At 43.6% G+C, this 20,367-nt stretch overlaps 2 protein-coding genes across 4 annotated transcripts in view; both read right to left on the bottom strand.

Moving 5' to 3' along the window:
• Positions 1-20,367, bottom strand: part of LOC139424506 (myb/SANT-like DNA-binding domain-containing protein 4) — a 1,073,247-nt gene that overhangs the window by 955,365 nt on the left and 97,515 nt on the right. The window lies entirely within an intron of this gene.
• Positions 7,940-18,492, bottom strand: LOC139424500 (uncharacterized). Of its 3 annotated transcripts, none has more exons than XM_071176414.1 (2): positions 18,185-18,492; positions 7,940-11,615 (listed from the first exon to the last, which is right to left on the bottom strand). In XM_071176414.1, the coding sequence occupies exon 2, from the start codon at positions 11,320-11,322 to the stop codon at positions 9,667-9,669; it is 1,656 nt and encodes a 551-aa protein (XP_071032515.1). In that variant the 5' UTR covers positions 11,323-11,615; positions 18,185-18,492; the 3' UTR covers positions 7,940-9,666. The 3 variants fall into 3 exon arrangements, with proteins under 3 accessions (XP_071032515.1, XP_071032516.1, XP_071032517.1); XM_071176415.1 differs by having other exon boundaries at positions 18,371-18,492; XM_071176416.1 differs by lacking the exon at positions 18,185-18,492 and adding an exon at positions 13,858-17,437 and having other exon boundaries at positions 7,940-13,737.

Below are 20,367 nucleotides of genomic sequence, written 5' to 3'. Positions count from 1 at the left end.
GAGGCAGTAGGCATGGAATGGGCATAGTGTGAGTATCATGTGTTGGATCTGTAAATGCCAACATACCTAGGATGGTGTTAGTGCCTCTCCATGAAATACTACACACACACACACACACACACACACACACACACACACACACACACACACACACACACACACACACACACACACACACACACACACACACACACACACACACACACACACACACACACACACACACACACACACAGCCCAGCAGTTAGCCCAGTGGCCTACTTCCTATTCCCCTAGTTCTATTTTTGCAGACTCTGGTTCTGCCACCTGCTGTCCTTTTTGATCCCACTCCCACATTAAGTTGAAAGTGTTAGAGTCAAAATGCTTTTTAGTCTGGCGTGCTGCTTTTAGTGTTTCCACATTATGTCCATAGTGTCACAGCAAATTATTTCCTCTCCATCTCCGATAAAATGTAAGGCCTGATGAGGGTTGCCTGGTTAAGGTCTTTCTTCCCTCCCTACTCCTCCCTCTTTTCTCCCCCTCTTCCACCTTTCTTTCCCTTAATGTAATAGACATCCGTGGAGATCTGTCGACTGTAAGGTCAATTTAGGATCTGAAGGGGTGTTTGTGTGTGAAGGGCCAAGATTGACCTACATTTCACTGAGCACTTCGACCCCCCCCTCCTCCTCCCTCTCCCTTCCTATCCCCTTGCCCCTCCCTCCCCCAAGGCCTTACCCTCCTTAATGCTTTTATGAGACGCTATCTCTCTACCCCTCTCTCTCCCTCTCTCTCCCTCTCTCTCCCTCTCTCTCTCTCCCGCTTCCTCTCTCTTTCCCTATCTCTCTCTGTCCCTCGACTTACCGCTACCGCTACCTCTCTTTCTCTCTCTCTTCCTCTACTGTACCTCTCTACCCCTCTCTCTCCCTCTCTCTCCCTCTCTCTCTCTCCCTTTCCATCTCCCTCTCTCCCTTAGTTTCCTTCATTCTCTCTTTCTGTTTCTCCTTCTCTGTCTCTCTCTCTCTCTCCTCCTTTCTATCAGTATTGGTTGTGGTGAGGCTTAGACTGGCTGTTTTCATACATCTACTTACACAAACACCCCCAGACACACACCTACACTCTTAGAAAAAAGGGTTACAAAAGGGTTTGTCAGCTAATAGGAGAACCCTTTTTGGTTCCAGTTAGAACCCGCTTTGGTTCCAACCCTCTGTGTAAAGGCTTCTACATGGAACCAAAAATGGTTCTTCAAAGGGTTATCCTACGGGATAGCCTAAGAACCATTTTTAGGTTCTAGGTAGCACCTTCTTTCTAAGAGTGTAGTCATCTAACCTAATTGTTACAGAGAACTGTTTGGGGGGATGGGTGGTGCTAGGCAGCAGACAGGGGTAAGCTGAACTGCTCAACAGTCAGGCATGTAGCCAAGCATGTTAGAGAGGCATGTCTCTATTTCTACACAACAACAACCCCAACCCTCCCTGACCCACATCTACACTACACCAAGAGTTTGTCCCAAATGCCCCCCGATTCCCTTTACAATACACTACTTTTGACCAGGACCTGATGTTTTAATACTGAATATGTGCTACAATTAGAAAATAAAGCTTTTACAAAAGTTAGTAGATTGGAAATTAGCAGGATGTGAAACTAAGCAACTAAGGGTTTCGGGATGTATTAACTTGTTGTAATTCATACAATTTATAAAAGTTGAACGTTTGCTAGCAAGGAATGGTTCTACAAATGAATTCACAAATTCTGGCTTAGTATACAAAACAGTTCCACAGTGTTCCTCTCCTATCACTGTAAAGTTTGTTTCCTATCCGTTTGATTGAATAATTGAGTCATGTTGACATGTCCCTCTCTCTAACCAGTAGAACCATTAGGACCCAGGAGGAAATGACTAGCAACATGTCCCCTGCCTCAGCCTCTGCTGCGATAGTCTATGTGCTGGGGGGCTAAGGTCAGTCTGTCCTATCAGATGTCATTCTCCTGTCTTATCTGGTGTCCTGTGTGAATTTAATTATGCTCCCTCTACTTCTCCCATCTCTCTCTCTCTCTCCCCTCCTGGAGGACCTGAGCCCTAGGACCATGCCTGGCCTGACGACTCTTGGCTGTCCCCGTCCCCAGTCCTCTTGGCTGTCCCCGTCCCCAGTTCTCTTGGCTGTCACCGTCCCCAGTTAGTAGTCGTGCTACTAACCCAGTTTCTGCTGTTCTGCCTGCAGCTATGGAACCCTGACCTGTTTACCAGACGTGCTACCTTGTCCCGGAACTGCTGTTTTCGAACCCCCTCCGTCCCTCCCTACCGCACCTGCTATCTCGACCTCTGAATGCTCAGCTATGAAAATCCACCTGACATTTCCTCCTGAGGTGCTGACCTGTTGCACCCTCTATAACCACTATGATTATTACCGGTTGTACTCTTATAATCTCCACCCAGCACAGTCGGAAGAGGACTGGTCACCTCTCAGAGCCTGGTTCCTCTCTAGGTTTCTTCCTAGGTTTCTGCATTTCTAGGTAGTTTTCTACATCTGCATTGCTTGCTCTTTGGGGTTTTAGGCTGGGTTTCTGTAAAAGCACTTTGCGACATCTGCTGATGCAAAAAGGGCTTTATAAATACATTTGATTGATTGATTGATTGATTGATTGATTGATGACCTGACAGCCTGATGACCTGACAGCCTAATGACCTGACAGCCAGATGAGAGTGGAAAAGGTTGTTTGTGGAAAGAAGTAACTATTGCGTAACATACACCCGTCACATGTAAGATGAGGCAGTGGCAAAGATTGTTGATTTGAGAGAACACACTTTGGTTTAGATTAGAAGGAGGGAAATATGAGAGATAGAACAGAGTACAGAATTTACTTGTGGTTGATTTACTTTCCTGCATCGAGTCACACCCAGACAACATGTAGAAACCCAAAATGCATATGCACTCACAAACTCCCTCACCCCCTCCATACTCACTCACTCACCAACATACAGTGTTAACACTCTGTGTTTTTCCTCCCTGCCTCCCTCCCTCCCTCCTCATTCCATCCCTCCCTCCCCTCTGACCTACATCCAGCATCAGAGTGGTGGTTATGTAACTCTGGGTTGTGTTATTCACGACAGGCTCAGACCCAGACCCAGACCCATTGCATTGGCTTCACTTCGCCGAGGGGTGGATCTCTATACACTCTGCAGTCACATACACACACACACACACACACACACACACACACACACACACACACACACACACACACACACACACACACACACACACACACACACACACACACACACACACACACACACACACACACACACACACACACACACACACACACACACACACACACACACACACACACACACACACACACACACACACACACACACACACAACCTACAGTCAGCTGCACTGTGTTCTACGGTATTAAACTGTATTTCCAGACAGGAAGTTGGGTAGACCGGGAGCCCAGAAACCACACCAGAGCCACTAATGCTATATTATAGGCTATTGTACACCTGTGTGTGTGTGTGTGTGTGTGTGTGTGTGTGTGTGTGTGTGTGTGTGTGTGTGTGTGTGTGTATGTGTGTGTGTGTGTGTGTGTGTGTGTGTGTGTGTGTGTGTGTGTGTGTGTGTGTGTGTGTGTGTGTGTGTGTGTGTGTGTGTGTGAGAGTATAAGAGAATAGCAGAATAGAATCTTCCTTGATGAAAGAAAACAGTGTTCTAGTGCTGCGTATCCCAGGGTAACAGGGCGGGACACTGGTAGGCCTATTACCTTATTTCCTGCTACTGGTCATGGCAAACATTTCAAATCCCACCTGTGGCTGTTCTACACAGGTTACTGTTTTTTGTCATGAATCTTGTTCTGGAGGCAGCTCTGCAGAGTGGTCACTAGCTGGCACAGCCACAAAATCTGATTTTAAATCTAACCGTAACCACACTGTTAACCCTAATGCCTAACCCTAACTTTAAATTAAGACCAAAAAGCAAAAAATAATCAGTTGCAAAGTCAAAATTGTCTATCTAATGGGAAATTGCTCAGTTCTTACTCCAGGACAAGACTCATGACAATAAACGTCAACCTGCCTGTTCTACAATGATGACATGTCTTTGCACCAAAATGGTGGCACTCCTTACAACCTTTTGCCCCTAGCCTCAAACCGCCCAAATGTCTTTCCTTCAAGCCTAATCAAAATGTGCACACAAAACATGCACAAGCTTATCAGATGGTATCAGTGTGAACATCAAAGACTCCCACATTTTGTTTTGCTTTTACTTCAGCTGAAGTTATGTCAGTAACAATAGCAGGAAGTCAACAAGGTCTGTGGCCTCTAGCATTAGGTAGTTTCACCCATAGTGATTTGTCTATGTACAATGTGAGGAGGCTGCGTTTAATAGGGGTTGAGTCACTGATGTGTGTGCGTGTGCGTGCATGTGCGCGTACGTGTGCGCGCGTGCGTGCGTGCACGTGCGGGTGCGTGCATGTGTGCGTGCCCGCGTGCTGCTTTGATGAGTTTGTCCGAGTTGACACTGCAGAGGCATGTGACGTAACCTCCCTCCCTCCCTCTCCACTCCTCACTCTGAATTCCCCTTCTCCTCCCTCAACCCTCATCCTCCTCTCTGCCCCTCCCTAATGACCTACTTTTCCATTGAGCTGCTTTTGCAAGCTTCTGCATACTACAGCTTTAGAAAAAAAAGGGTTGAAAAAAGAGGGGGAGCGATGGGGGGGAAAGAGGGAGAGAGAAGGGAAGTGAACCGGTAGAGTCTATCTATACTTACATACACAAAGCACTGCGGTTTTCTACGGAATGTCACCATGAGTACGTTCCAAACGGCACTCTATTTCCTATATAGTGCACTCCTTTTGACCAGAAATATATGGACTATATAGGGAATAGGATACCATTACAAAGCCTTGCTATGACTGACTGGCTGCCGTGGCAACGTCTATAAGCCCAGCCAGAGGGGAAATGTACAAGCTAGGATGGAGCCCATAGCTGTCTGGTAACTAATCACCAGCAACAGGGTGTCTGTGTTCCTGAACTGATGCACAGAACACCATTATGTCTTAATCTCTCTACTATATCTATAGATTCACTGATAGAAGATGGAGGAAGACGGAGGGATGTTATTCTTTTTATTACAGGAAATGAATGGTTAATGATTGTGGTGGTTAGTCAATGACTTGCATTTACATGTTTGCTTATTACGTAATGATTTGATTATTGTAGTTATGTTCGAGGCGTGTTATAGAATGTAATATGTAATACACCTTTTAGGGTATGGAGCCCATATATTACCATATTCCCAATACCATAGATTGATTATAAATTGACTTGTGAATGGCACTTGGAGTGTTTCATTTATATTATTTCAGGTAATGAATGATGAACAACAGAACCTATAAATACGAGCTGGTCACTGTTATTCTCATCATGTAAGAATACTTTGAAATATTACCACCGCAACAAAGTGACTTGTGACTTTTGAGAATGTTTGATTGATATTATTGTACATCATTTACTGATGACTTACTCATAATTGCTAACAGTCTATTTATAACGATTATCACGTAACCATGCTGTGAAATATCATCTTGTTCCTGACATCCCAGTGAAAGGAAGCGCTTGTGCTATTTCTTACATCGACAGCATGTTCCAACTGAGGTGCCAACCGACTCAAATTCCTCTAGAGGCATTTTTTTCTTCCAAGCTGTTATATAATTTGTTATCCGCGCCGTGGTGGGATGCATTCTGGGACGGATCCCAGTCGGTCACGTAAAAGCTGTTACTGTTTCAGAGCTAGTGACCCTTGACGATCGTATACAACAAATCTAATCATGATGTAACAGGGGGCAAAAAATCTACACCTACCCTATATACTGTACAGTATATACACCACATGTACCACATACACCACATATGTATGTATGTAGTACATTATATAGGGTGTATGTGTATAAGTAGGTGTAGATATATAGGACTTTACTAGACATATTCGTTTTTATCAAGATACCTTGTACAACCTGACCTGAGACCAATGAGTTTACAGTAATAACTCCTGATTACAGGGCTCTGTGGACAGTCTCATTCTGTAGATGTATTTCTTTACAAAGAGACACAGCTTTATATTATAGCTGATGCAGTGATTATAAATATAAACTGTGACAAATTAGTTTATTCTCTCATGAGATGAATTATGTGGATATTTCCATAACAGCCTAAACCTACTGTAAAAAATATATATTATGTAACTTTGTAAGATGTGTGAATTACATGTAGTAGCCCTTTCCTGCAGTCAAATGACCTTAGTGGCCTCATGGGTGGAATGTTATTCATATTTTTCATAATTCATAAACATTCTTTTTTAAACGCAGCCGAAAATCCGGTGTTTCTATGTCAAACGATTTTTGTTATGTTTCAGTCTTCTGTGATGTGTAATATTGGGATGCAAACTCCAAATGTAACACATTTCAACTGTGTGTCTGACATGGTACAGATGTCTTCTTGTTTTTGAGCCCATAACCATGTGTGTGAGGTGTGTACTTTTGTTTCAAGAAAAGAAACACCATGTGTGACCCTGATTTAACCCACTGCAGTAAAAGGTTCATCTATTTAGAGACGAGCTTTATACTATTTCCAAATTAGTTAACATGGATATTTCCATAACAGGAAGCCTGGGCCTATAGTGTACAACATTATAAATGTGTTAGGCATATTAGTTTATCAAGAGACAGATGACACACTGTAGCCACACTATTATATAAACTGAACCCAAAAGTTTTCCGCAAAATGTTGAGGAGCAAAAGCCTCTCACCCATTATGTGATTACTGACTAGAGTGTGAGAGTGTGTAGTAGCTTAGTGTGTGTTTATTTGTTGTACTCAGGACTCTGCTGCCCGGCGGCTTGTGTGTGTGTGTGTCCGTTGGTGGAGTTTAGAGTTTATGACATGAGTAAGTAGGTCACCACGGTTACGTCATGGATGTTAGATTCCGGTGCCCTAACTGGCATGGCCGTTGGGACACAGTGTGTGTGTGTGTGTGTGTGTGTGTGTGTGTGTGTGTGTGTGTGTGTGTGTGTGTGTGTGTGTGTGTGTGTGTGTGTGTGTGTGTGTGTGTGTGTGTGTGTGTATTTCTGGCCGTTGGGACACAGTGTGCTTGTGTGTCACACTGATGCTCCTCACATTACTATTAATCCTCTTTGCCAGGAAAGATGGGAGGGAGGAAGGAGAGGAAAGAAGGAGAGGAGATGGGGAACACTAGAATACTGAAGCTATTTGTGTTTGTATCTGTGTAGATTTTGACGGCCTCGTTTTAAAAGTTTTGTTCGGTACAGTACTGGACGAAGGGAGGAAGGGACAGAGGAGAAGAGGGGAGGAACACTAAAATACTGAAGATATTTATGTTGCAGAGTTGTAGCTGTGTTTATAGGAGTACAGGACAGAGTCGTAATGATCAGTGTGATCATTTATCATTTATGTTTTATATGTCATATAATGTATGTCTACTTTTAAACTGCATAAGTCATCTGCCAACTTGATTGAAATATATTTTTTTCCCCTCAATTTCACCGGTGTTCCATTTATGACCATTTTATCATGTGTGTGAATTATGTTTCATTCAAAAGTTAAAGATCCGGCGGGAGAGGAGGAGGGGACTATGGTACCGGCGGGAGGAACACTAAAATACTGAAGATATTTATGTTGCAGAGTTGTAGCTGTGTTTATAGGAGTACAGGACAGAGTCGTAATGATCAGTGTGATCATTTATCATTTATGTTTTATATGTCATATAATGTATGTCTACTTTTAAACTGCATAAGTCATCTGCCAACTTGATTGAAATATATTTTTTTCCCCTCAATTTCACCGGTGTTCCATTTATGACCATTTTATCATGTGTGTGAATTATGTTTCACCATTAGACCAGAAAGAGCGCAACAAAAGTTAAAGAAAATCACACGAAACAATACTGTTAATTTATGTTTTTTTCAACATCCTTTTATTTTTCAAGGTTTTCAATCTTTCAACAATCAGAATGAGTTGTTGTCATTATAACCATTGCATTACCCATTTCTGGAAAATCTATTTCCTTAACCATCCGGCAAACCACAAACGTTGAACAATATCACAGAGTACAAATGTCAAGGGATCGGGACATGGGTAAAATACATACATTACAGTATCACAATCAGGAAGATACAAGGGGACGGAAAAAACACACAATAACCCCCCAAAATAACTGAATCAAATAGAAAATAATAATAAAATAATAATAATAACAGTATCCAAGAGAGATAGAGAACTATACATTTATACAGAACGGCCAGTAGGCAGGCACGTGGATGTGAGACGTTTAACTAGTACAGCCTGTATGATCCACAGCTGATAAAGCAACTCAATGTAAAGGCCAAGATTGGGGATTGGTTCTTTTGACCTATGAAAAGTAGAGGCACCTTTGAGTGAGAAGAGAGTCGTTTCCCCCATTGCTTCACAAGTGCAATTACTACTTGATTCCTATGATCAGTGAGTCTAATGAGAATTTGTTGAGCTCTGGATTGTACTTTTGTATTCATGGTTTTACCGTTCAAAAAGTGTAGTGTGTAGTCTTGTGATATGTTCGTAACTGGCCTTAACAGGGGCTTTGTGTGTGTGTGTGTGTGTGTGTGTGTGTGTAAGAGGTCAGTAAAAGGTCAATTGACGGTAGGTTGCTCCAGGCATTTCCTAGTGACATGGAATCTAAAAGAAAGAGTTTCTTGCAGCGGTGGTTCATACAGACATTTTTTTAAGAAAACAACTTGAGGCATTTCATTGACATTGAGAACGGACTGTACAAAAAACTTTCTCACAAGGACAAACTGATAGCTTTTCTTTTTCCACTTCCATTTCTCCTTGTTATTTTTTGTTGTTTTTCCTTTTTTTCTTTGTAAAATATATTTAAATATATGTACATTTTCTATATCACAGTTATTTACAATCCAAGTGCTTGAAAAATGATTGGGTGTCCTATTCTGCATAAAGCAGGGATAGGTGTTTAGGGAGTAACGGAAACTGGTACAGCTGTTTTGTTGGTGGGGAGGAAGAATGGAACTCATTGTCAGGGGGGTTGGACGTGTTTCTTTGGTCATGGGAATGTTCCCAGAATGCCTTACCACCCACAAAGCAATTGGCCACTTGAGAGTTCAAACCAGAGCCTGAAAACAGCCTTCCATTTCAACGTTCATTCTAACCTTCCATTGTGATGTGATGTTTGTCTTTTCCCGAAGGAAAGAAAATGGGAGTTCCATCCATTCCATTCCCCTCATTCTCTTCACTCCACCACATTTGCTGAACCAATAAGTGATCTATTATTATCATTGTTCATGGATTGGATAAATGGATGGAGTGAGGGAAGGGTCCATATAAAAACATGGTGACACAGTGAACCAAGTCTTTTGAATCTGTCTGTGGTGATTGTGAACATCACTTTGACTGTCCTTGTTATTATTATCATCATCATCGAAGAGGAGTGTCTGTTGGCATAGTGGTAGGTGAAAAGGAGCGAGACACCTGATGATGAAGCAAAACTGAGGTTGGTTGTTGGTCGCAGTATCTCAAAGAGTCTTTGGTGCTCCCTTATTCACACCTCTTAGTCTTCCTCCCTGCGCTGGATCCCTTTTTGCATTCCTTCCACACCTCCTCTCTTTCTCTTGCTTCCCTCTGCTAGCAGAATTCTGACTCGTTCCCTGCCTCTTTGTTTTCCCCATTGCTATGGCCGCCATGTTGGTGGTTGCTAGGCAGGGCCAGGTAGGGATGCTGGGGATGAGAGGGCGGGGGGGATGTGGAGGAGGCGGGGCTTCTGTTTGGCACCTCCCCCTGATTGGACAGCGCTCTGTATTTCAGGCGGAGCTTGTGGGGCAGGTAGGTGGCCTGATCGTCTCCACTCTGACTCTGTGGCACCGACATCTGTGATGTCGCCCTCTGGTTGTAGCTTCCGACCTCGGAAGAGGAAGATGACGGTGACTCGTCATCGCTAGTGGAACCACCTTCTTTGTCTGAGCTCCTTTGATCACCATCACTGGACGAAGTGTCTTTCCCAGAGTGGGACTCTGTGTAGAAGCCCTCTCCGGCCCTGGGGCCGCCCTCGTAAGTGAGCACTGGGGGCTCCTCCTCATCCAGGGTACTGAGATAGGCGTTGTTGATGTGGTGCTGGTTGGAGGAGTGGCTTGACTTGTTGCCTTCTTCTCTACTGTGGTGGAGGAGCTCTGGGGCGAATCCTTCCTTGTGGCCGCCATCTTGGGTCTGATAAGGGCTGTACTGGCTTCTCTGTGTCTCCTGATGTCTTTGCTGCTCCTCGCGGGCTCGGTACCTTTGGACCTCCTCTGTGATGGTCTCTGTGTTCTCGGACTGTCTGCTTTGTTGGACCTGGGACTGTTGTTGTTCCATGTCCTCTGCTTGCCTCTGGTTCTGGCTCTCCATATAGGAGGAGCTGGAGGAGCGGTACATTTGTATCACACTCCTCTGGGCTGGGGCCGCTACCTGCTGGGGTGCTGGGCTGGCAGACTCCTGGCGGTAGTTGTTCTGGTGGTTGTGGTGGAAGTCCATGGCACAGTCGGCCTCTTGGGACCTGTGTTGGTGGCCACCGTTGAAGGAGATCCCAGTGGGGAGACCAGCATCCATGTCAGTGTCGTTGGACTCCATCTTGATCTCATAGCCCATGGGCTCAGGGCTGGAAGAGTCGTCAGACATGCACCCGTCGGAGAGGGATCCTCTTGGGGAGTATTTTGGGAGTGGGGTGTGGCGTTCCCCTCTGGTGGACTGTTCTGCTTCGGACGAGTCGGAGTTCAGCAGAGTGTTACCACAGGCACTGGAGTACCCGCTACTGGAGAAGTAGGGGTTACCAGCACTGGACTGTCCGTTTCCGCTGTTGGAGAGCTGCTGGCTCTTCTCCATGTAGGAAGCAGTGCTGATGAGGCCGAAGCGAAGCTTCAGCTGCAGGAGTTCCGTCTTCAGACGGCTGTTCTCATCATTCAGCGCCATCACACGGTTCTCCAGCACCATGTCGTTCATCCTCCTCTTCTCTCTGGAACGCTTGGCCGCCTCGTTGTTCTTGCGCCGCTTCTCCCAGTAGGAGGCGTCCTTCTTTTCGTCGGAGATGAACTCCCGTTTGCGACGGCTGGACATGCTGTTCTTTGAGCCGCCTTTGGTCTGGCGGCGCGGGACATCCTCGTCACCGGGTCTGGGAGACAGTGGCGGGAGGCTCTCGCTGTAGTTAGAGTATGTGTCTAAGTCCAGGTCGTTGTTGTTGTTGGGAGATGCAAAGTGAAGATTCAGGCTTTCCATTGTTGAGTCCTTTTGACCAGATTGGTGATCTGGCATTAAGGCCAAATGGGGGTAAGGGAGAGGACGAAAGTTCGCTGGAGAGATAACTTATTTGTATTAACTTTCTCTTTTAAGTCGCAGGATCTGTGAAAAACTCAGGGTGAGGTATTTGTGCTTCTCTAAGGCTGAACCTCATTGGTTAAATTACGTGACAAAGTTTTGTGAAATGTGAGTTTCAAAGTAGGTTCTTCTGTAATCCTTGAAGTCTCTAGGATGCAGAAGTGAAGTAGGTCAGTTGGTCTACTGGAAGACTTTTTCTTGTAGGCTGGGATCGCTCACGAGGAAACACACTATAGAAAGAGAGAGAATAAGAGAGAGAACATTCATTAGTTACCATAAATACTATGCCTTCCCACTGTGACATACATTAGGCATTCAATGTATTTCAATGTTACTGTACAGTGGTGATGATCGAGACAGAACATACAGTCCTAGAAACTCATAATGTGATTAGTTCAGGGTATTCTTGAGTTCACATGACTTCATAACTGCGAATCTGACACTTGATCCAAACTGCAATGGATCTGCCATCACTCATACACTGGCATGTCACCATTTGCTTGTGCCCAGAAAGTATACAAGCTACTATGACATAATCATAACATTATGTAAGAAAATGTTTCATCTTGGATTTGAATCTGAACATTCCTTTTGATCACCTTTCACAATCCCTCATTCTCAAAAGGACTTTCCTTTGCTAGACGTAACCCTTATTGGAGTTCTGTGGAGGAGAAGGCGGGGTATTGAGGTGGGCCAGCCTGGGGGTATACAGAGAGGGAGGGTGAGTAAGGCAGCAGCACGACCGGTACCCTTCCCACTCCACTCACAGGGATATAGGTCAACTCTGCTCAGAGGCTGCTAGGCGGCAGGTAGCCTAGTGGTTAGAGTATTGGGCCAGTAACCGAAAGGTTGCTGGATTGAATCCCCGAGCTGACAAGGTAAAAATCTGTCGTTCTGCCCCTGAACAAGGCAGTTAACCCACTGTTCCCCGGTAGACCGTCATTGCAAGTAAGAATTTGTTCTTAACTGACTTGCCAAGTTAAATAACGGTTAAATAAAATAAAACAAATAGGTGGGTTGTGTGGGTAAGGGAGGTTCTGAGCTGCAGTGTCTAAAGCGCTCTCTGTACAGTGTTGTGTAACAGCGCTGCACCAGACAGTCACATAAGAGGGCCAGTCTGACCTAGTGCCAGGGCTGCGGTTACTGAGCGACGGGCATTCAGGGAGGGAGAAAGGGAAGGAGCGCAAACCATCTATGTATCGACCTCTAATAATGTCCCCCTATAACCTTTATCAGTTGCCAGGCGGGATATTTTTTAAATGTAGCTATGAGGTCACACTGGTCTCTTATGGCACAATTGTCTACAATAATCCATCAAAGAGGTCAACTCAAAGAATCACTAACTTGTGACTTATTGCTGTGTCATAACAGTGGGCTGATGTCCTGAAGCTGACATATGACTTGTTATTCAACTGGCTGTGATTCCCCAACGGCACCAGAGGAGAGAGCCAAGGTCTCTTTTCCTTTATAAAATGCCAGCTAGAGAGCCTGCCAGGTATTACACAACCACAGTTAGTTAGTATGTATCGAGTGCATTCTGTGCCCCTACCGACGGGAAACATTGCTCAACATCCCCTTTTCTCACAAGTCACCAACATCGGTCGGTGGTGTTGCTAAATAAGCAGTTCAGTTGACTCATCGAGATGTTACATAACGTAAATGCGCTAATTCTAGATCTGTTGCGCTGATGATTCAGAGACATTAATTATGCATCACTTAACAGGGCAGTGTGTCCTATCTAGATGTTCTATTTCTCCACTAGAAAAACAGATCTGCGAGGATTCAACGTAATAATCTATCTAGGTCATTACTGTGTTACAATTACTAGTTCATTATTTTTTCTGAAGCAACTCCCTGAGCCAACAAGACTGCATCAGTCAAAACATTGACAGAGTCCGTTGCCGTTTGTGATTCTGATAACAGATCAAACAGAGCGCTGAGGTAATCATGATGGCCTGTTCTGATTGGTTGCTGTCTTATTGATTCAAATTTTAGTCAAACAGGAAAACCTGTAGATCAGTAACAGAAGCTTTTGGTCAGATATTGTTATCTTATCTCTTTTTCTATAGATTCAAAATTGTTTCTAATGTTAGGTATTTAATCTGTTAATTTCTGGTCTTTGCTACCACTATCAGGCTACCACCACTATATCTAACAATAGCTCAAGTAAGACTAAATAAGGTCTGGTTTTATTTTTGGGATCTGATCTAAAGCTGTCTCTACTCCGTCTGTCACTGATACACTAACTGAACTCAGCCCAAGTAGAGTACTTTCTAGCCACTTCATTTGGCTATAGAGCTTGTCTGGGTTACACAAGCTGACCTAGTCTCAACCTTGTCATAACAACCTGACCTAGTATCAACCTCATCATAACAACCTGACCTAGTCTCAACCTCATCATAACAACCTGACCTAGTATCAACCTCATCATAACAACCTGACCTAGTCTCAACCTTGTCATAACAACCTGACCTAGTCTCAACCTCCTCATAACAACCTGACCTAGTCTCAACCTCATCATAACAACCTGACCTGGTATCAACCTTGTCATAAGACCCTGACCTAGTCTCAACTTCATAACAATATAGATCTAGTCTCAACCTCATCATAACAACTTGACCTAGCTTCAACCTCATCATAACAATCTAGAGTATGACCATTTTATGACATAATAATACTAGTTTACAGTATATCTTTCTCACAGTGGCAGCTCCCTTCCTCCTTTCTTCATTTGCATAATATTTTTAGTGGTTACACCTTCCAGGACACTTTTCTCTGTCTTTTTTTCACAGTGGGAGACAGCCAAATAGGAATTCCCTCATATTTTGCTCTGCTGTCTTTCTTTCCCCCAAAGAATCACCACAGCCACCACGTGAGCCATCTCTTTCTCTGTCTCGGTTTTGGTTTTCGCCCAGACACAATACTAGAGGATGTAGTATGTTTTAGAAACAAAGTAGCGAGGGAAAACAGAAAACTAGAATGTCAGGAATGTCACAATGTTTCCACTCATCGATCAAAAGAAGGGAGAGAGAGAGAGAGCGCCATTGCGTGTCCCACTGACCTAAAAACGGAGCGCTGCGCATTTTCCTCTACCTCATTGATATGGTACTGGTACTCCCTGTATATAGCTTCATTCTTGTGTATTTGATTCCTTGTGTTTTTTTATTACTCTGCATCGTTGGGAAATGGCTCATAAGTAAGCATTTCATGGTAAAGTTCTATCCGGCGCACGTGACAAATAAATGTGATTTGATTTAAAAAGACCTTGCTCTCTGCCTTTGACTGAGTGCCATAAAATAGGTAAATAGAGCTGGAGAGGGAGGAAAATGGATAGGGGGGAGGGATTACAGAGCGCTCTAAAAATAGAGTGATAGAGAAGGGGTATTGGGGAGGAAGGCTGACGAGAAGGGCTTAGATGAATTCAATTGGTGGACACGACATTAAAGGAATTTTACAGACACTGCGGTACGTTGTAAAAAACATTTAAAAAAAAACTTGAATAGCCTACGTCAGCAGCGCAAAATCGGATTATAAAACCCCTGGTGATTGATACGCAACACGAATTCCTGGATACTCTATTTGACACCGGGAGAGGTCTCTATGCTACTCTATCTCTATGCAGACGATAAATAGCATGCATTAGAGACTTTAAAAAAAAAAAAAAGCATTGACGTCAGAAGGCACACACCCATGTTCCATGTTAAAATCCGACAGAACATATTTCATAGAGCTGTGAGGACCGGGCTGATGTGCTAGTGTTCTGAATGTCATTGTGACAAGTTTACAAAGCAGAGCTTGCCTAATGCTGAAATATTAGCCACACCTACAGGTCACACACTGGAGGTCAGAGTGAGTACATTTTAGAGGTTGAATTCTCTCTGTAATATTGAGGTAAATACTGGATGCTATAGCCAAATTATCATTCCAAAGGGATAATACAAAGAAAAAAGCATTGAAGATTTTCAAAAGCCAGAATCTCCCTTGCTTCCCACACAATTATCAAGCTGTAGGAATGACTCACTCACAGCTAGGATTTCACCACCAGCGAGTTTAGCTGGGGGGAGATGTTAAAGACGGATGGGAAATGTTAGCACAGCCAAAGCCGTTCTCAGGCGTTTCACCATCACCTTTGACCCCCCAAAGGCAAGACTGAGTAATGCAAAGCATCCCTTTTCCCCTCCATCTCCAAGACATGATGAGCCACCCACATAAATGGACATGTGGTGGAGAGGCCGGTCAGGGTGCCTCCATTTTAGCTTCTGGCTTTGTCTTCTAAGAAAAGGCACCTAGAATCTAGGGAGACATTCCAGGTCAACTCTGAGTTCTATATAAGCATGTCGTCCTCTCTGTCACATGGGCTTGGGGACTAAGCTACCTCCCTTCTTTTCCATTTGCAACTAGGGAAATGCACTTTATTTATGTTAAATTATTCTTATCAATGTTCTTATCAATGTCCATTTAGGATTTACTTATCATCATTTGAATAGGCCAATACCTTCCAACTGACCAATATAGATGGCACCAAACCTGTGCCAAACATCTCTAATCCCTCTACAACTTCCTACCCATAAAGATCTGTAATACTGCAACATGGACTTCTGCTCTCCATTCACTTGCAATAAAATGAGGGTATTGTTTGCTAGGTGTAAGTCCAAGCATCCTTCAAGGTTATAGCCTAGATTAAAGTACCCTAAAAGTGACTTCACTATCGGGCAGCCAAAGTGTTCAGCTGCTTCAGATTCCACAGAGGCTAAATCTAAGAGTGGCAGGAGTCAACTAAGTACTACGAGCTCCCAAAACGTTTGCCTTCTAGTGTTTTTATATATGGCCAGCTTGTACCAGGCAGGGAGGGACACACTTAATCAGAATTCGCTCAAAGAGGCTGTGTGGCAAAGCCAAAGAAACGCCCCCCTGATTATGTTTCATGTCACAGTGAACCGAGTTGCAGACCAAAATGTATCTCTAAGTCTTTCCACACATCCTGCTTTCCTCCAGTCTGAGTTAGACTGGTTTGACCAATATTCACATTGGGAAAGAAAGGCTGTTCTGTAAACAGACCAACTGGCAGCAGCCTAAAAGGCTCAGTGACTGCTGCTCTGCCGACGGAGGGGTTTCCCTCTATTGCATCATGTCCTGGAGTTGGACAACTCAACACACACAAGCCCTGTTTTTGGTTATTATCTTAATTACGCAATAGAGCTCGTCCCATTAAGATCCCATGGGAACAAGCAACTTTATAGACTGGCGGAAAATACCGGAATTATACCACCTGGTATAATTGGTGTAATTACACCTAAATAGGATTTGAGTGTTTTGTTTGAGTACAGATTTTGCAAGAAATATATAAATAGCAAATATAGTTGTACTGACTGGTGGATGACTGTAACGCATTCTGCTTAGGCTATGGGAAATCATCCACAGGCTAGTGTTAAACATTAAACATATGGCCGGTGAAAACCTCAGGGCACAAGTCTCGATTGGAAACACCTGCTTTTACTTTGCAACAGGTCAATTAAATACAAATACCTCTAGATTTAAAAAAAAAATGAAAAAAGAAATACATGTGATATTCCTAATTGTTAAATATCAAGGCACATGCTTGCAAATCTTTGTCTATGAATTAATTCTGCAAACTTTCCCCCAGCCCTCATGAAAGACCATGATTCTATTCATTCTCCTCCTCTCATTCTACTGCGTAGCTTACTAGTGCATTGCTATTATGTCATATGCCATACCACCCCTCAGCCCCCCTCAAAATAACTCTATGGACTGCTTATAGATGTGTAATAACATGATTATAACTATCCTTTGTGCCAAAATTCCATGACATCTAGTTTTGACCAAATATTTATCATATAAAATGACTAATGGCATAGAATGGATGCAAACGCAAGACTTATACCTAGTAATCGCTCTTGTTCCAAGTTCCAGAGAAAAGCTACACGTGACGGCCGAACATCCTCGACAGGCACATGGAATGTCTGAGGGTCTGACTTACAACACGACAAAAGGAGGTCACCGATAGGAACGAAATCAATAATGACGAACTTGCCTGCACCAATAGACAATTTATTGCACTGAAATAAAAAAGAATGTTCTATTCGTTTTCAGTATACTTTGCCTATAATTAACCTACCTGTATATTATTAGACTTCAGGGCTATCAAGGCTATTAATGACAACTTCATAAATAAAATATAGGACACACACCTGCTATTTAGATTTAGCAACATGTCAATAAAACAAATATTTTTAAGTAAAGAAATAAAAAACATGTTATAAACTACAATAACTCCAGACAATGTTCTTCACAGCAAGAGGCCACCCCCCAAAACGGTTTGATTTTCCAATCTATTGCACAGTGGATTTACTACCCATCCATTGAACAAATACCATGAGGGAAAAAACGCCCGACCTGACATTGAGCGCATTGAGCAATGTGAATCGGCTTCTCTTTACAACAACATCCACCACTTTACAATACAGTGCCTTGATTAAAGCTGAGAATGTTCTTGATAAATATACAGTATGAATGAATAATTGGGAAAGGGAACTGGTTTAAAATAAACCACAATGACTACAAATAAGTCAAAGTCACACATACAGTGGCTGTCTACCGGTAGGGGCGAGTCGCCCGCATGTGAACAATACCCATACCTAAAAGAATAATGAGAATCTGAATCCGCAACAGTGTTGCACTTTTAAACAAATATACAATTCTAAATAATTTGTTATCCAGCATTCAAACCAATCGAACATTTCCGCACAGAATTAAGCACATCAATAGGACTCCAACGCACCTTTTACGAACAAGTGACGTGTCTCCAGCAAAAAATGCACAATGCCGGACACAAAGCAATCGCTTTCCGCAGTTGAAGTTGGCTCGTATCCTCTATTTCTTTCAACAGAAATGGTCAAATAGCTAGATGCTTCATTTGTCTGAGAGAATAAAAAAAGCGCTCGGGAGCAGCTCTAGCTCCTCTTACTTGCTCTGAGGTCAGTCTGTCTGGTTGTAGCTTACTAGAAGCAGTGTCTCCCCCTTTTGCATTGAGTCCCGACTGTTATGTTGGGCGCTTGCTCCAGTTTCTCTCCCTCTCCCCTCTAGAATGTGTGTTAGTGGGTCAGTGGTTGCGTAACAGCTCATAGGCTGCCTCGTCACGTCTTTTTTGTTGGCGCGCGCGCTCCCTGTTTGCCCCTACGGTACTGATACCTATTGCTTCGACCTGATGCAACACAATTTGGCAGGACCGGGCCACCGGACCAGTAGTATCTGACTAGCGCCAGACAGAATCAGAATGAGATTTCGGTCAAAGATTTGGTTAGGTTGCCCAAAGGGCGAGGTGAAGACAAATAGCCTAAAGCTTGATTAGCCTACCTGTGTGTGTGTATGTACACGTTTTATTATACTTGTAAGTACCAGAAGTCCTTACAAGAATAGTAAACCAACAAAAATTCAGAGAAGTGAGGCCATTTTGCTTTACTTGCAAAAATTGATTTTAGGTTTAGGGTTTAAAATTAGAATTAGGGTTGGGGTTGGGGTTAGGATTAAGATTAGGATTAGGATTTAGATTTAAATTTAGGGTTTGGGATTACTTTTAGGGTTAGCGGTTAGGGAAAATAGGATTTTTAATGGAAATCAATTGTTCATCCCCCAAAAGTCCTCACAAGGTGTGTGTGTGTTTGTGTGCAAGATACAAGATTCTATACAAGGTATGCCATACCATATGTGATTGAAGTGTATCATTGCGTTGGTTGTGTGTTATTATAGGTGTGTGTGCATAAAAAAGCCAGGATGGGGGCATAGAGAGAGAATTAATTCAAGGATGAGGTCATTGTTGTCTTACCTAGCTCTCTCTTAGCTAGCTCTCCCAATCAACACCTGTGATTACTTTATGCCTCGCTGTATGTCTCTCTCAAATGTCAATATGCTTTGTATACTGTTGTTCAGGTTAGTTATCATTGTTTTAGTTTACAATGGAGCCCCTAGTTCCACTCATCATACCTCTGATACCTTCTTTGTCCCACCTCCCACACATGTGGTGACCTCACCCATTATAACCAGCATGTCCAGAGATACAACCTCTCTTATCATCACTCAGTGCCTGGGTTTACCTCCGCTGTACCCGCTCCCCACCATACCCATGTCTGCACATTATGCCCTGAATCTATTCTACCATGCCCAGAAATCTGCTCCTTTTATTCTTTGTCCCCAACGCTCTAGGTGACCCTCATCCTACTCCTCCTCTGTTCCTCGGGTGATGTGGAGATAAACCCAGGCTGTCCCCAGACACCCTCATTTGTTGACTTCTGTGATTGAAAAAGCCTTGGTTTTATGCATGTCAACATCAGAAGCCTCCTCCCTATTTGTTTTACTCACTGCTTTAGCACACTCCGCCAACCCTGATGTCCTTGCCGTGTCTGAATCCTGGCTTAGGAAGGCCACCAAAAATTCTGAGATTTCCATACCCAACTACAACATTTACCATCAAGATAGAACTGCCAAAGGGGGAGGAGTTGCAATCTACTGCAGAGATAGCCTGCAAAGTTCTGTCATACTTTCCAGGTCCATACCAAAACAGTTTGAACTTCCAATTTTAAAAATTAATCTCTACAGAAATAGGTTTCTCACTGTTGCCGCCTGCTATCGACCCCCCTCAGCTCCCAGCTCTGCCCTGGATACCATTTGTGAATTGATCGCACCCCATCTAGCTTCAGAGTTCGTTCTGTTAGGTGACCTAAATTGGGATATGCTTAACACCCCGGCAGTCCTACAGTCTAAGCTAGATGCCCTCAATCTCACACAAATCATCAAGGAACCCACCAGGCACAACCCTAAATCCGTAAACATGGGCACCCTCATAGACATTATCCTGACCAACTTGCCCTCCAAAATACACCTTCGCTGTTTTCAATCAGGATCTCAGCGATCACTGCCTCATTGCCTGTATCTGCTATGGGTCCACGGTCAAACGACCACCCCTCA

This window comes from Oncorhynchus clarkii, chromosome 13 (genome assembly GCF_045791955.1).
Source record: "Oncorhynchus clarkii lewisi isolate Uvic-CL-2024 chromosome 13, UVic_Ocla_1.0, whole genome shotgun sequence".
Classification (NCBI taxonomy): domain Eukaryota; kingdom Metazoa; phylum Chordata; class Actinopteri; order Salmoniformes; family Salmonidae; genus Oncorhynchus; species Oncorhynchus clarkii.
This window is presented reverse-complemented; position numbering and strand designations above follow the sequence as displayed.